The following is a 15,914-nucleotide window of genomic DNA, read 5'->3' as shown; positions in this document are numbered from 1 at the left end:
AAGTACAAATAGACTTGTGAAAATGTGGTCGCCGTCATTCATAATAAGAAAAATGCAATTAGAAGTAAAATGAAATACTGTTTTTCACCTATTGATTAGCAAAAATCAAAAAGTTTGTTGATGCACTGTGTTGGCAGAGATGTTGGGGATATAAACTTGTACTTCCTATAAGGAAAGTAGCCTAATAGTGGATAATTTTTGTAATATTTTACCCAGTGAAATATTTATCTATCTTTGACTTATCAGTTCCACTTTAAAGAATCCATCCCACAAAGAGACATGCCCATGATGCTACTGTAAGCAAGGATGCTGACTACAGCATTGTTTCTAGTAGTGCAATTGGAGACAACAAAAACGTCCATTAAAAAGCCCTACCTAAATGAATTCTGGTTCATCTGTACAATGAATAGTATACAACCGTTTTTAAAACTGAGTCACCTTTATTTGTATTATTATCAAATGATCACTAAGATAGATTTTAATTTAAAAATTAAAGGTCTGCAGTATGTTCAGAATGCTACCGTTTGTGAAGGAAAAAAAAAGTACACATAGATTTTCACATGACTCTGATGCCTCCAGAAAGCTGTATAAGAAACTGCCAACTATAGCATCTAGAGAGAACTGGTTGTTTAAGAGACAGAAATAAGAGGGAGACTGATTTTTTTTTTTTTTTTGAGACAAGAGTTTCACTCTTGCTGCCCAGGCTGGAGTGCAGTTGTATGATCTCAGCTCACTGCAACCTCTGCCTCCCGGGTTCAAGTGATTCTCCTGCCTCAACCTTCCAAGTAGCTGGGATTACAGGCATGTGCTACCATGCCCAGCTAATTTTGTATGTTTTTATTAGAGATGGAGTTTCTCCATGTTGGTCAGGCTGGTCTCTAACTCCCAACCTCAGGTGATCCGCTTGCCTCAGCCTCCCAAAGTGCTGGAATTACAGGCATGAGCCACCATGCCCAGCCTCTACTCAATTTATATGCATTATTTATATGCTAAGGATATTAATATTGTCATATTTGTTTCTGATTGGCTTAGGTCTTTAAAGATGAATAGGAGTTAGCCAAGAATTCCGCTGGAGAAGGACACTCCATGTGTGGAGAAATAGCAGACCTACAGAAGAGAAAACCAGGGAGACTGCAAGTCTTTTAGGATGGCTGGAGTTGGTGGTCCTTTCTGGAAGCTGATAGATGGAGTGGGAGAGATGAGCAGGAATCTGGGGAGTCCTGTAGGCCATCCACGCCAATGCAGGTGACTGTTATCTCAAGATAATGGAAAACCACTAGGGAATTTTAAACAGGGAAGTGTGCGATAGGTTTTATTTACAACTGTCCAAAAATCCAGAAGCTTTGATCTCAAAAATGGGCTTTTTCATGGTAATTTCACTTCCTACTCCATAAGCCTCCATTGGTTGCTCTTGTTTTTAAAACAATTAAACTTATTATTTCACTTACTGTTAGTGCTTTTATTAATAGCTCATTCCCTTGAAATGCTCTCATCACTTGTCTTTTCTTAAGATGCTGAACTATTTGTAGGAACACTTGAAGCAGAGTTTAAAGGTAAAATGATCTTTTTAAGCTTTGTGATGCCAGAGACAATTTTTTTAATGCCTCTTCAAATGGAAACCACTGGGCTTTATATCAAGTACTTAACAAAGATTGGATAGGGCTTATTGGCCTGTGGAGGAGGAATAGCCTAGGGTTCAAAATCACAGGCTCTAGAGTCAGCTCTGCCACTTACGAGACATGTGGTCTTGGCCTACATTTTTTAAATCTGAGTTGTAGTTTGTAAGGATTAAATGAGATAAATATGTATCAGGTACTTAGTACACTATTCTGTGCATGGTATGTGTATCATAAATTTGTAGGGAACCAGCCCTACATCACCTATGGGTACCCCGTGTTTGGTGGCAACAAAGGAATGAGAAAAAGACAGATAGAGATAGCGGGACGAGGGGGCCATCTCTCATTACTTTGGAGGAGACAGTGAAGGCCCCGAACTCTGATCATCCACACCATTGGTTACAATCACTTTGATCTACAAGGTAGGGATGGGGAGAGGGTGATGGTGGAGTGAATCAGTGAACCGGAACTGATGTGTCATCCTAAGGATTGATAACAGTGGTGGTTTGGCAGTTCCACAAAACAAGAACATATGGTTATCTTTAGCTGATTATCTATGTACAGCTGATGGAACATGGACCTTACAAGGAGCCTACAAGTCTGATTGCATCATAGTACTACGAAGGGGTTTTACGTCCTTGAGCACAACATTTATGGTAACAGAGCCAAGGTCACCCTGCGCCAGAACATGAGGCATGGAGAGGCCTTCCTTCTCAGAGGCCTCCTGCAGCCTTCCACAGTTTGTTTTTCCTTGTTTATATGTTACTCATAACCAATTTATGTAGGCACTCTGTAAGTCCTTTCTCCTTTGCTACTTTTCCCAACAAAATTGAGGATAATAATTTTGTTATCCTATTGTACCGTCGAAACAGCAATGCAAATTACTGTGGAAAGCAGCCCTTTCTTTCTTTTTGTTTTTTAATTGTACTTTAGGTTCTGGGGTACATGTGCAGATCATGCAGGATTGTTGCATAGGTACACACATAGCAATGTGGTTTGCTGCCTCCATCCCCCTGTCACCTACATCTGGCATTTCTCCCCATGTTATCCCTCCCCAACCTCCTCACCCCCCCCACTGTCCCTCTCTTGGCACCCCCCAAAAGACCCCAGTGTGTGATGCTCCCCTCCCTGTGTCCATGTGTTCTCATTCTTCAACACCCGCCTATGAGTGAGAAACATGGGGTGTTTGATATTCTGTTCTTGTGTCAGTTTGCTGAGAATGATGGTTTCCAGATTCATCCATGTCCCTACAAAGGACACGAACTCATCATTTTTTATGGAAAGCAGCCGTTTTCTTTGAGGATTTGAAAATAGGTATGGTATCTGAGGATGTACTTACCTATATTCCATTCAATGTTACCTGCTTAAAGTTCTTTCTTTGCCCTTAGAATATTCTTTCTCTAACCTTGGAGTCCAGGGTTTTATAAGTAAATATCTTGGCATTGTCCTCTGGTTGTTAAATCTCAATGATGAGTCTTCTCAATTTTTCATAATCACTTCTGGGACATTTTCTTCCATTATAAATTTAATTACCTAGGCAGTTCAGTTTGTTCACACTTATTATTCATAGGTTATACACCTTTGCTCTATTCTGAAGGTTAATTTTTTATACATATTTCTCACCACCATATTTAATTTTTCTGTGCTTTAGATTTGAATTTCTAGTTTGTCTTCTGTTTTCTTTAATTCAGTATTATTGCTTCTTTCTAGCAATTTATTCTCTAGCATTCTAATCTTTCTTTTGTGTTTTCTTCTTTTGCTTTTCTTAAAAGTGGGCAAATGAAATACAACTTATATATATTTTTAAAATTTAATAGTCAACTTACTGAGGAATAATTCACATGCAATAAAGTGCATCTATTTTCACTGTACAGTTCAATGACTTGACAAACATAAGGCCTTTGAAAACACCACCCCATTCAAGAGAAGGACCACTCCATTACCTCCAGCCAGTCCCCGTGGGCCCTTTGTGTTCACTTTGAATGGCTTCTCTTCCTTAATTCATCTCTTTATGTACAGATCTCATCACCCACCGAACCTGAGACCATTACCCTTGTTATTCTCCACTGTATTCCCAGCTCCTGGCATAGTGCTTGCATAGTAGGCATTTAGTATATATTCCTTGAATGAATTCTAATTGGGAATTTTGTAATCATTGCCTTCCAGAAGTTGTTTTCATCTTTTTGCTGCAAACCCTTTTATCATTGTTTCATTTGTTTTATTTATTGATTATTGGTATTTTTCTTGAGGGTATTTTTGGTATTGCTGATGATATTTTGATAAGCTCATTTTTTCATTAAACATTTATTCCCTGTGCCAGACACATACAGTGATGAGCAAGAAAGATTAAAGTTCCTATTATGTGGGGTTTACATTGTACTAGGAGCTCATATTATCAGAAAGAAGCTTTCTGCTCTTCTTCACTCTTTATCTACCCGAGTGCATGTGACCTTCAAATGATCCTTGAGCTTCCTCTCCATAGGCGTCGTGATCCATTTTATTCTACACCACACACATACACACACCATAACCCTAAGGCTGTGAAATTGCTTTGAGAGAGAAGAGCCTGAACCAAGATTGGGGCTGAGGAGTTGGAGAAGTAGAAGGTGATTCAGAAGGGATGTGAAAAGTTGAAATTGGAGGATTTGTGATTGATTGCATATAGAGAGTTCTGGGAAAGGAAAGAATTTAGGACGAGTCTTGAAAGTATTTGACTTGGGCAGTTGGCTGCATGAAGATTCTCCTACGTGAGGAAGGATAGGTCCTCATGGGCACTCTAGTTTTGAATGTGTTCACTGGAAGCATCTGTATTTTAGTTGACAAGTCCAAAAGGCAATTGGGTATGTGGATTTGGACCTCAGAAGGAAGGTCTAGACTAGAGAAATACTGGTAGCCGAAACCTTTGACAGATGCAATTACTGGCAGAGATCTTATGAATAAGAAAAGAGGTTCACATACGTGCCCTAGAGAATGCAGAATGAGATGAGCCCACAAGGGAGCCTAGGGAAGAGTGGCTAGGCCAGACATAGTGGCTCACACCTATAATCCCAGCACTTTGAGAGGCCAAGGCAAGAGGAGTACTGGAAGTCAGGAGTTTGAGGCCAGTCTGGGCAGCATAGTGACACCCTGTTTCTACAAAATAAAAATTAGCATGGCGTGGTGGCATGCCCCTGTATTCCCAGCTACTTGGGAGGGCGAGGTAGAAGGATCGCTTGAGCCCAGGAATTTGAGGCTACAGAGAGCTATAATAGCACCATTGCACTTCAGCCTGAATGAGAGTGAAACCCTGTCTCTAAAATAATAAACCTAAAACTGGTGGTCTGTGTATTACACTGACTCCTCTTTAGACATTAAGACTTGAATGTGAAGACTTGACCTCCAGAAATTAACAAATAACAGTGTCATGGAGGCATGCAACACAGTATTGTCAGATGGCATGGCCTCAAAGATGCATAAGGGTGAATCAGAGATCTCGAAGCAGCAGCAGGCTCCCAGAATACACCAGCATCCTCCTCTGGGCCCTGTGGAATATGGGGACATCCTAGAATTTAGCAACTTTCTCTTGCACATTTCAGTTAAGGTAAGTAGGTGGAGGATGTGTCCTTCCAAGTCGTTGGAAGTAAATGAGAGTTTGCCCCACAGAGGCCAGTAGAAAGTATTGAGCTTTTAGTGTTCTTAGGATACTTGAGTTAAGGTTGGAGAAGAGCAAGAAAAGGCACAGATGTGTTTATAGGGTGGGTAGACAGAGAAACCAGCACTTAAGATGCTGATGAAGATGACAGAAATGAAAGGCATTACATTAGCTGGTTTCCATATCCCACGTTGGATGCTAAAGCTGATATGAGCCTGTAAGTGCTCAGAGGCTGTGATTATGGCTGCATTTGGTGTTTCTGGGAGCGGATAGAGTAAACCAGAACCTCAGGTACTAAAGAGCTTTCGTTACAGCCTGCTGTGTTGCTGTGCAGCTGGGAAATTGGAATGAGTGGAGGAATCTTAGAAAGGAGTATAATCCTTGGAATGTTAAAAAGAACCTGTGATCACTTGAGATCTGATGACAGAATGAAGAACAAAGGCTGGGGTGGAGGAGGAAAGCCAAATGGGAATCTCCTGCACAAAGAAGCACCAAGAAACTGCCAGGCTTCAGGAGGGTGGAGAGAGCAGTGTGTGTGAGAGCATCATCACGTCGCTGTTTCTGTGGATGCAGGCTGCTTCCTTGTATTTGGTTCTGTTGCCCTTTCTGTGTTAGTTTTTCATGTCTTATTTCAGACAGCATCAGACTCATTAGGATCATTCTAATGCAAGGCATTATATAGCAGCTGGCTGCCATTTTTACTGCAGCATCTGCAAATTTTTCTTTGAAATGTTCTTGCTCAGTGGTATGGTTAAGAAGCTGATAGCCAGAATGTGCAAAAAAAGTTAAAAAAAAAAAAAAAAAAAAAGCAAATGGTAAAAACCAGGGCAGGGCCAGAATTGAAATAATTGGTGGTTAACCCTCTCCCACCAGATTTGAAGATTCACCCAGATTTGTGATGACTTTCACAGAACTGTGATCATTTGAAATAAGAATTCTTACTAAGAAATAAAATGTTCATGCAGTGGTAGTTTTGTGATGCTGAGCCAGTGAAATGTTTTCCCTTAGGGCAAAGAATAACACTTGGTGCTTTAAGTGGGGCAGAGAGAGCAAGAAAGCATTCATCTCAAAAGTGCATCAGAAATTTGAACTGCGACTCTTGATTGCTTTAGACACATTTAATTCCAAGATCCAGAGTATCTTTTCTTTAGGTAAGGACTTTGGAGAGCTGGGAAGACAAACAAGAATACATAGCAGAATATTCTGACGCTGGACCTTGAACTCAGTTGATATAAACTGTTGAGTGATTTAAGCTATTTTCTTGTTTCCTTAAACTTTGGAAGACCTTAGGTCTTTACATTGCAAGCAGTACTCCATTTTTTCTAGCTGTTCTAAGCTAGTTACTAACTTTTAGAAAAATGAGTTTAGTGATGACTGTTATTGCCCGTTTGGTTTTTCCAAAAAGCCTTTGCAGCATCCCAAATGAAAAATTAATAGATGATTCCCGGAGGTAAATTCATGTTATAAACCAATTTTGCATATGGAACAAATATTAGAATTAAATTATTTTGTCCTCTCTTTGCTGCCATCACTGCCAAAAAAGAAATTGCTTTGGAGGAATGTGTGGGTGTCAAGAACAGTGATACTGTGTTATATAAATAGCCATTAGGCTGTGCAAGAAAGTGTGCCAGAAATTGCTGTTAATTTACCTAGCTGCTATCTAAAATCTTGTTAGATTAGCAGCTGCACCTGAGGAGAGTCTGTATCTGATGTATTCTATTTGTAAAATCCTCCCATATCCCTCTAGAAGTGAATGAGCCCCAGTTATCTAGCAGCTGCTAGTATATGGATTCCATGCCTAATCACTATAGCCCTTTAAGATTGATACTGAGCACTCAGCAGTTCCTCTGAAATAACTCCAGCTGGTTCACAGAGGGCTAAGATCAAAGTCTCAGCAATGTCTTACATTCTGAAAGTACCGGTTTCTAAACTCTTTCTTTTTCCTTTATGATTCCTAATATTATAAGATTTAGTTTTACTCTTGCTTTTTAAATGCAAATAGACCTGACATTTGAATTTTTTAATGTAAAATGCCTTTTGACTTTGGAAAACTTTATCTAAAACAAAATGTGTCCTTTCTAAAATAAGGTTTCCCAATAAGTTATACAATCTCCCAATACCCCCTCCCCACTACTCCCAAGGAAATTGATATTCCCCTCCTCTCATTTCTTTGCCTGTATTTCCATTCTTCTATTGCTAAGCATCACATGGATTCTTTAACTGGTGTTCAAAGTTAAAAGCAGAGCAGTTTGTGATCACTAAGAAGACTAGAGAGCCAGGCACTGTGGCTTGTGCTTGTAATCCTAGCTACTTGAGAGGCTGAGGCAGGAGGATAGCTTGAGCCCAGGAGTTTAAGACCAACCTTAACACAGCAAGTCCCCATCTCCTCCAAAAATTTCTTTTTATTAGCCAGGCATGGTGGTGGGTGCCTGTAATCCTAGCCACTGTGGAGGCTGAGGTGGGAGGAACACTTGAGCCAGGAGTTTGAGATTGCAGTGAGCTATGATCATGCCACTGTTTTTCAGCCTGGGCGATGGAGGGACACCCCATCTCTAAAAAGGAAAAAACAAAAAAAATAGAGAAAATGGTGTCTCACGTGTGTGGCTCAGTCTGCTTCTCCTTAGTCTTGTGCCTTTCAAGTTGGAGTAGTTGGGGTAGACATAGAGTTAGGCCATAGCCATCTGAGTGTGGGAGTATGTCTAAGGACTGCTGAGTTCTCTATTGTGGCTAATTATCCAGACCACTCTACCTTCTGTAAACACACTATGGTGTCACTGTAAGGGTGCAGGACGAAGGCAAAGCTATGGCATGAGGAGAGGGAATACTAATTGCATTAAGGCATAACAAGTGTTAAGAATAGCTTTCATTTATTGAGTCTTTCCATATAACAGGCTTTGGGCCAAATTCCAGACACACATTATAAAGCCTAATCCTCCCAGTGGCACTTAGCAGTATTATGCCTTTTTGAAAGATGAGGAGACATGGCCTTATGTTAAGAAGCTTGCCCAAGTTCACACAGGTAGTAGGAGCTGGAGCAAGGCTACAAACCCAAGCCTGTCTGATCTGCAAACCCTGCGCTGGAACTGCTGTCCTGTACTGCAGGTGATCTGTCTGGTTTGGGGTGGGTGGTAGGTGTATGCACTTTCAAGATGGTGGGAAAAAAAGCTTGTTGGCCTCATTTCACAGTTTCAGCTGTGGTGGGATCCTAACGTGGACCACAGAAAGGGAAGTGAGAGCCAGAAGATGGAACAGGAATTGGAAAGCATAGGTCACTATCTTGGTACATGCAAATGTGATCATCATTTAACCTCTGAATTCTTTTCTTTTCTTTTCTTTTCTTTTTCTTTTTCTTTTTTTTTTTGAGACAGGGTCTTTCATTGCAGCTAACCTCTGAATTCTTGATTTGTCTCTGTACATTGAAGGTTCAATTATCCATGTTAATGGAGTCAAGCCAGATGTGCATAATGCTAAAGAACCAGTAATCTAAGGAATATTTCAGTAGCAGTTTGCCATTTGCATGTGACTTGTTGAGAGTAGATTTATTTTCCTAAATCTGTTTGCTTAGTCATCCCAGAATGTTAATGGGTTGGCCTGCCCCACGAGCAAAGATCAAAGTGGATTATCCATAGGGGAAGATTAGACAGTTAATTCTGAAGAACAAGCTTTTAAATTCATTTAAAAGCATAGCCTCAGACACACTGACACCTTTTCTTGTTTTTTTTTTTTCCTCTGAATTCATTTAGAACGTATGCTGTCAGGAGGATAAGAGATGCCTTCAGAGAAAATAAAAATGTAAAGGATCCTGTAGAAATTCAAACCCTGGTGAATAAAGCCAAGAGAGACCTTGGAATAATTCGTCGACAGGTAAGATGGTTCAGTGATGTACTGTTTTTCATTAAGAGCTTTAAACTTCGACATATCCCCCTTGATTAGACAGCAGCGCTTTCAGTGTTGGCGATTTACAGCGTAGGATCATGAAACTTCCTTGTACTAATACAGACATGGAAAGGTGAACTCTCATGTTTTCAAATACAAGTTGAACTTAAAATATCAGCTTTCCAGAATTTCCAGGGAGTATATCCTTCTGGAAAGCTGATGCTTTAAGTATGAGAAACTTCTGCATTACTTTTTTTGAAAGCTAAGTTTTTGTAAGATGTATTACACATGTATACTTGGATATATTTCAGAGTATAAATATATTCTCTTTTTCCTAGTATTTTTAATCATAATTTGGAATAAACAGAATGTTGCCCTTTTCTTGAAGACACCATCGTGGGTGGTGAACCTGAATTACGTTGCCACGTGGGAGGTGCATCTGCAGGTGCAGATGGTGTAAAGTACAGCTGCTTGGGTGCTGACCGCAATAAAGGACCCTGGAGGGTGTTTTAGTTTTCATTTTGTGGAAGTGCCAGGGATCACCTTGACTTGTGCTTGCTTTTCTCATTCTCATGAGGGGTGGAGCATGTGCTGGGGCAGGGTCTCCCGGATGGTCTGATACATCCACAAGAGTAATTAGAACATCAGAGGTTAAAGTCACCTTCCACTGGGTTTTCTCGCTCTCTAAAAAAGACCCTTTTCACTGTTTGTCTTTGACTTAGCAGCAATCACACAATAAACTCCATTTCTGCTTCTATTCACGTTTCTTTTACTTGCAGGAAATGTGTTTATAAAGTGTGGAGGGGGTAACCCTTTACCATTTTTGTAAGTTATGCTGTACTTTTTTGAAAGGGCTTCTTTAGCATCATCGGGAAATGGCAACTTGGCTGACATTAAATCAGACAAAAATCTTTCCCTGACCCTTCTTCATGCTTGCCTATAAACAGAATTCAAAAGAGAAGCAATATTTGAAACTATAATTGGCAGTTTATGTCAAGATTAAAGATCCTGTTACATTGCCTACATAATGTAACAGTTCTTTCTAGAATAGCATTTTGGATTCTCATAACCATCCTTGAGTTCTACAGCTATCTAGTAATAGAATAACTGCCACACTCAGGCCTCAGAAATGATCTCTGACTAAAGCCATGAGGATAGTAGGGTACGCAGAAAAGAAACCAATCTGCACATTTGCGTATACTTTGAGAGTGGCATTTATGTGAGTCAACATTTTGAAAACTCAAGAACAATGACATTTCCAGTCACCACTAGTGGAATTTTATAAGATCTTTTAGTAGTGGAGCATAGAAGCAGCAGCAGCCCGAGTTCTTATTTTGCATAAACTCAGAAAGATTTTGTTCTTTGGCACTTTATCTGTGTAGAGGTTGGCAAAACAAGTTTTATCTTTAGCGTAAAATTTTACAGAGTACAAACTGCTTAGAAAAGGGGGACTGTAAATAATCTGTGCCATCATTTCTTCTGCTGTATCTAATTGTCTATGTCACTTCTTGGTTTGAAATGCCCAAACTACCCTTTCAAAATAAAAAATAAAAACAAAAAGACTAAACCAGCCCTCTGACTTCCCAGTGAGTCTACCCCCAGGACACTCTTGGAGCATGGTATGTACAGGACAAGGGCGCCCTCTCCAGGGCAGCCTGGCCACTGCACCTTCCTGATGGAGGAAACACACTGTGGGGCCAGGGCTTCCACAGCGACCTTGCAGCACAGCATGCTGTCACCACCTCCGATATGAAAGCATTGGCATCCCTTCAGAGGACTGGTTAGACATCAGCAGCTGGGAAGTTTCTGCTCACCTCCCTTTCATGTCAAGACTCTTTCTGAATCCACATGCAGCCTTTACCATAGTTAAGGTATAAGGCATAGTGGCCCCCCAAGCCATCTGACTGCAAGCTGGCGTAAGTTGCCTTTGGACTAACAGCCTACAGCTTGGTGGACAGTATGTATTCTTGCACACCGTCCTCTGTTCCGGCTCCTGTGGTAGCCTTCTAACCTGTCCTCCAGGTGCCCCCAGCCCCACTCCATCCCACACATGGCCTGTTTTCCACACACCACCACCACAGTGATCTTTTTCAAAAGAAAGATGGAGCTGCTGCCCTGCTCAACCCATTCCAGGCTCTTGCTTCATGGCACCCTAACATAAAACCTGAAGCCGATCTGAAGTCCCAAGAGGCCCTCCATTGCTCTCCTCTCCCTCACTCTCACCATTTCCATGAACTTCTTGCTCCCATCTTAGTGCCTGTGCACACTGTGCCTGGAGGAGTCCCCAAACGTTCCTGTAGCTCCCTTCCCCTTCCACCCAGGCCTGTGCTCAGATTTCACCTTCCCATAGGGGACGTCCTGGGACCACACTATCTAAAACAGACTCTCTCCCCTGCCCTGCCTTAGTTTTCCTGACATCACTTAGCAGTACCTACTATGACATTACTTGTGGCCTTGTCTATTTTTTCCCTCTTTTGCAAGACAACAGGGACCATGAGGACAGGGATCTCTCCTGTCGCATTCATCATCTCCACTGGGTGGGGAGAGCATGGACTCTGAGGCCAGCCTGCCTTTGTTTATGTCCTGACTCAGCTGGCTAGCTATGTGACCCTGAGCAAGACAGTTAACCTCTCAGTGCCTAATGCAAACTCAGATGAAAGTAAGTTCTACTTCTTTGGTTGTAGTGAGGATCAAGTACGTTAACATATGCAAAGCCCCTGGATTAATGCTAGCATACAGTAAATGTTGTGCAAATGCTTGCTGTTCCTATCCACAGGATCTAGAGTATCCCTCATAGAACTGGCTCTTAGTAAGTTTTCACTGACCAGATAAATGCCTGAAGTACATTCCCTGAGATTACACACCTCAGTCCCAGAGTCTACACCACCAAAATCAGGGTGTCTTATTGGCCACCCACTTCTCCCTCCTGAAGGAATGAACCATGAAAGGAATATGGAAATCTGGTGGAGATCATGACATATTACCCTCATTGAGTTGTGATACTCTTCAATCAAGTCTCTCTTCCACATAATGATTTGGACTCCAAGTCCCACCCACCCAGGTACACGTGGATCCCAGCTTCACCTTTCCGCCAATGAGGAAGCACACAGCCACTTTTCCAGCTGCCAGACGTGCACACTGTAAAGGCAGTGCTCACACTGAAATCCTCCACCCACAACACTAACCTGCTTTCCTGCTTTCCACTCATTCTTCAGAGGGCAGCTTCTTCAGTCACATGAGTCTGGTTATGATACCCTCCTCCCCACCTCCCATAACTCTGGTAAGTTATGCAGTTTTTAAAAGAAATCTCTGGACCAAAATGATCTGTTTTTCTGGATAGAGAAACCGAGGTGCAGGAAAGCTGAAAACCTTGTCTAAGGCCACATGGCCAGGAGATCTTCTGGCTCCTTAGAGCGAACTCAGAAGTTCAAGGACATGGGCTCCTGAGTCAGTAGAAGCTGAAAGATAAACATACTCTTAAGTCATCCTCCCATTTTGTTCACGTGATATTTAAGGACCACTTCAACTCTCCTCAGATGTCATTTATTCTTCCTTTATATCCTTAATGTGCAAGATATTTAGTCGTCATTGTGACAACCCTGAGGAATTCTAGATACATCAGCATTTCTTATTAGCCTTCACACAGCTCTTAAGGATTACTCTCATTTCAAGAAGTGGCAGGTTGGTTTTCTTTCGCGATAAGCAAGTCAGCTTTCTTTTGCGCTTTTTCCCTGATTATGGCCCACTCAATAGAAGCCAGACATACACTTGTTCTTTCCTTAACATTCTTGGACCACGTCTCCCCTGGAAAATTACCATCCATTCTGTCAGTTTTGAATCTCTTTCCAACTTCATGTATCATCTCATATCCCAAAATTAGCAGAGACGTTCTTCTACCTTTTGATAAACTGCCATTATTTCCATATAAGATGATTCTGTGAAGCCAGCTAACCCTTAAAGCTCTTCTGGGTTCTCCCTCTCTGCTGAAAGCAAGTTCTGGGCTACCCCCACTCAACCTAACTTCCTATCTGCCTCCCAGGTGAGATCAGAAAGGTTTGGGAGGCCTTTTATATCCAGACAAGCTGGAGCAGGAAAGAATGGAGAAACCTGGGTGGTTTGTAGGATCGGGCAAATAGCTCTCAAATACTCTGGGCAGCAAAGAAGCACCAAAGGATTTCTACCCTAGACAATTAACAAGGATTCTTAGGTGTTTCACATCAGAAACATGATCAAAAAAGTCAGCCAGATGTTGCACTTGTCTTTGTACTTTGCTCCATTTTGCTATTCTAAATAAAGATAGTCCTTCTGGATCCTATTTGTAAGGCATTAGTTAGAATGACTATCAGTAAACTTCCCTGGCTTATTGTATCTCTGCAGTTTGCTGCTGCACCCCTTTGGTTTTTAAACAACTGTAGTGTATATTGTTTTCTGTCACTATTTCCTGTCTGTTAGCACCTGCTCTTCGAGCATCTTCTAGAGACCTGCAGCATCAGCATCACTGGGGCACCTTCCTTCCCTGTATAGTTCATAGAAATTTAGTGTTCGTCAAAGAGAAAGTATTTTCTAAGCATTTTGAAAGAGTTGTAATCTTTGTTATAGAGCTAGCTTCATAGCCGCATGTCTACAGAGGACAAAGTGAAAGAGTGTTGGGAATGGAAAACAGGAATGGGAATGCAGCATCAGAGAAGTTGCCAGAACTGGATTTCTGGATTCTAATGAGATTCCCTTGAACACGTGAATTAAAATAATGACTTCAGGAATATTCAGCAAAATCCTAAATGTGTGTCAGCTCTTCCTTGAAACCTGATTTGAGCTAATGTAACTGCAAAGTTTGGTTACTTTTACAGCTATATGATGCAATCAGCATTAATTAGAGCAAAGCAACCTTTCAGTTCTTGTAGGTTCTCATATAACAGCAAAGTTGAGTAACAGGAGTTGTTTACAAGGTGAGGGGTGGTTTGAGAGTGAATGTTTTGCATAGTGTGGTTAACCAGGTGAATCCATGATCTCTAGGAAAGGAAGAGCTATTCTGTATTGAGAGGTTCCCAGCCACTATCTTAGGTAGGCTAGTGGGGTTAGCACTAAATTTGCATCCAAATAATGTTTAGTTAACCTACCAAAGACAAGAGGTTCCTGAGATACGCATCTATAGAAGTCAGGACTGCATCCAGCAAAGCAAGGTGTATCTGTAACCGAAGTACGTAGATGAAAAAATATATTGTCACTATAGTACATAATTGTGCAGTACAAAGATAAACTGGATGTGTTTTAATTCTAGGTAATTGTAGGGTTTTGGGGTCGTACCCATCTTCCCATCAGCTCTTCAGGGCTCACTCTTTTCTACCACAGCAGCTGTTCTTAAGCTAGTGCTTTTTTAGTTAAACAACTCAAATAGTAGATGTATTACACTCAGATTTAGGAACCTGCATTTGTAAGAGATTAAGAGCAGATACTATGTACAGCCATTAAAGATCATTGGAAGGGGTTAATATTACATGTAGCCTGCATTTTTGTTAATATGTGTGAGATGAAGCATTTTTATGTTTCTTAGCTTACACTTTATTTTTCCTTTTGTAGATCACTAAGCCAAGTAATTTGCTGAATTTATTGCTGTTGGGGTAGTGGTAGTTGAGTCTCTGAAACCGTACTTATTTTTACTTTTATTTGCTATTTTATGGTTCAGTCTGAATGTGCTGTTGTGAAATTAGAAGCTAGTGAATCATGGCCAGGCCCTCTCTCATTGTCAGTCACTGCAATATCTGCTCCAATGCCCTAGATAGCGGTTAAAACTTGAATGAAAGTGATATCTTATCCATGGTCCTCATCCTTTTACAGCAGCCTGAGAAAAAGTAGGTATGTTTGAGCCTTTACGGGAAAAGAGATGGTGCACTCTGTATCTCTCCACTTGTATGCATTTAACTTATGTACTATTAATATTTGATAGTTTGGGAGAATTTCTAAAATTTACGTGGCTACTGTTTTAGTGGAATAAAGGGAAGTCAATCTCTATCGTTAGGGGGCATTTAAAATACATGAAAATAATTATATGCTATTCACAATAGCCAAAGGTAGAAGCAATCCAAATGTCCATCAACAATGAATGGATAAACAAGATATGGTATATACATACAATATAATAGTATTCAGCCATAAAAAGGAACAAAATCCTGTTACATGTTACAATATGGATGAACCTTGAGGACATAACACTAAATGAAATAAGCCATACACAAAAAGATACTGTATGATTTCACTTATATGAGGTATCTAAACTAGTCAAATTCATAGAAATTGAAAGTAGAATGAGGAATAATGGGTTGAAGGAGGAGAAAAAGGGAAATTGTTTAATGGGTACAGAGTTTCAGTTTGGGAAGATGAAAAAGTTCTGGTTATGTTTCACAATGTAAATATGCTTAACACTGCTGAACTAAATGCTTAAAAATGGGTAAGATGATAAATTGTATGGTTTGTGTTTTTCCCACAATAAAAACAAAACTCTTCTTCTTCAAAATGAATTATAGCCAGTCATTGATTTTTTTTTAATTGGGAAGAATAAAATTAAATGCTTCAGACACTGGTATTTAGGGATAGGAAGCTTAAGTCATTTGAAGCTTGAACTAGTGAATTTATATCTGTGAGCCTCTGTTTTCTCATATGTGAAACCAAAGGATTATTCTGTAATTTCTAAGGCTGCTGCTAGTTCCAAAATCCCATGGTTCAACATTCACTTAAATATCTGTCCCCTTCTTCTCTCTTTACAGAAACTACTGATATGTGTTAGACTGAATTAC

The 15,914-nt window shown here is 40.5% G+C and overlaps 1 protein-coding gene across 2 annotated transcripts in view; it reads left to right on the top strand.

Annotated features, from left to right (window-relative positions):
• LYRM4 (LYR motif containing 4) overlaps window positions 1–15,914 on the top strand; it is a 167,144-nt gene that overhangs the window by 34,131 nt on the left and 117,099 nt on the right. For both annotated transcript variants that reach the window (XM_064362950.1, XM_012440335.3), the window contains exon 2: window positions 8,991–9,111. In XM_064362950.1, the coding sequence (XP_064219020.1) occupies window positions 8,991–9,111 (121 nt within the window). The remainder of the gene's footprint in view (window positions 1–8,990; window positions 9,112–15,914) is intronic.

This window comes from Aotus nancymaae, unplaced genomic scaffold, assembly GCF_030222135.1.
Source record: "Aotus nancymaae isolate 86718 unplaced genomic scaffold, 86718_ANA_hifiasm-v0.15.2.pri h1tg000051l, whole genome shotgun sequence".
Lineage (NCBI taxonomy): Eukaryota > Metazoa > Chordata > Mammalia > Primates > Aotidae > Aotus > Aotus nancymaae.
This window is presented reverse-complemented; position numbering and strand designations above follow the sequence as displayed.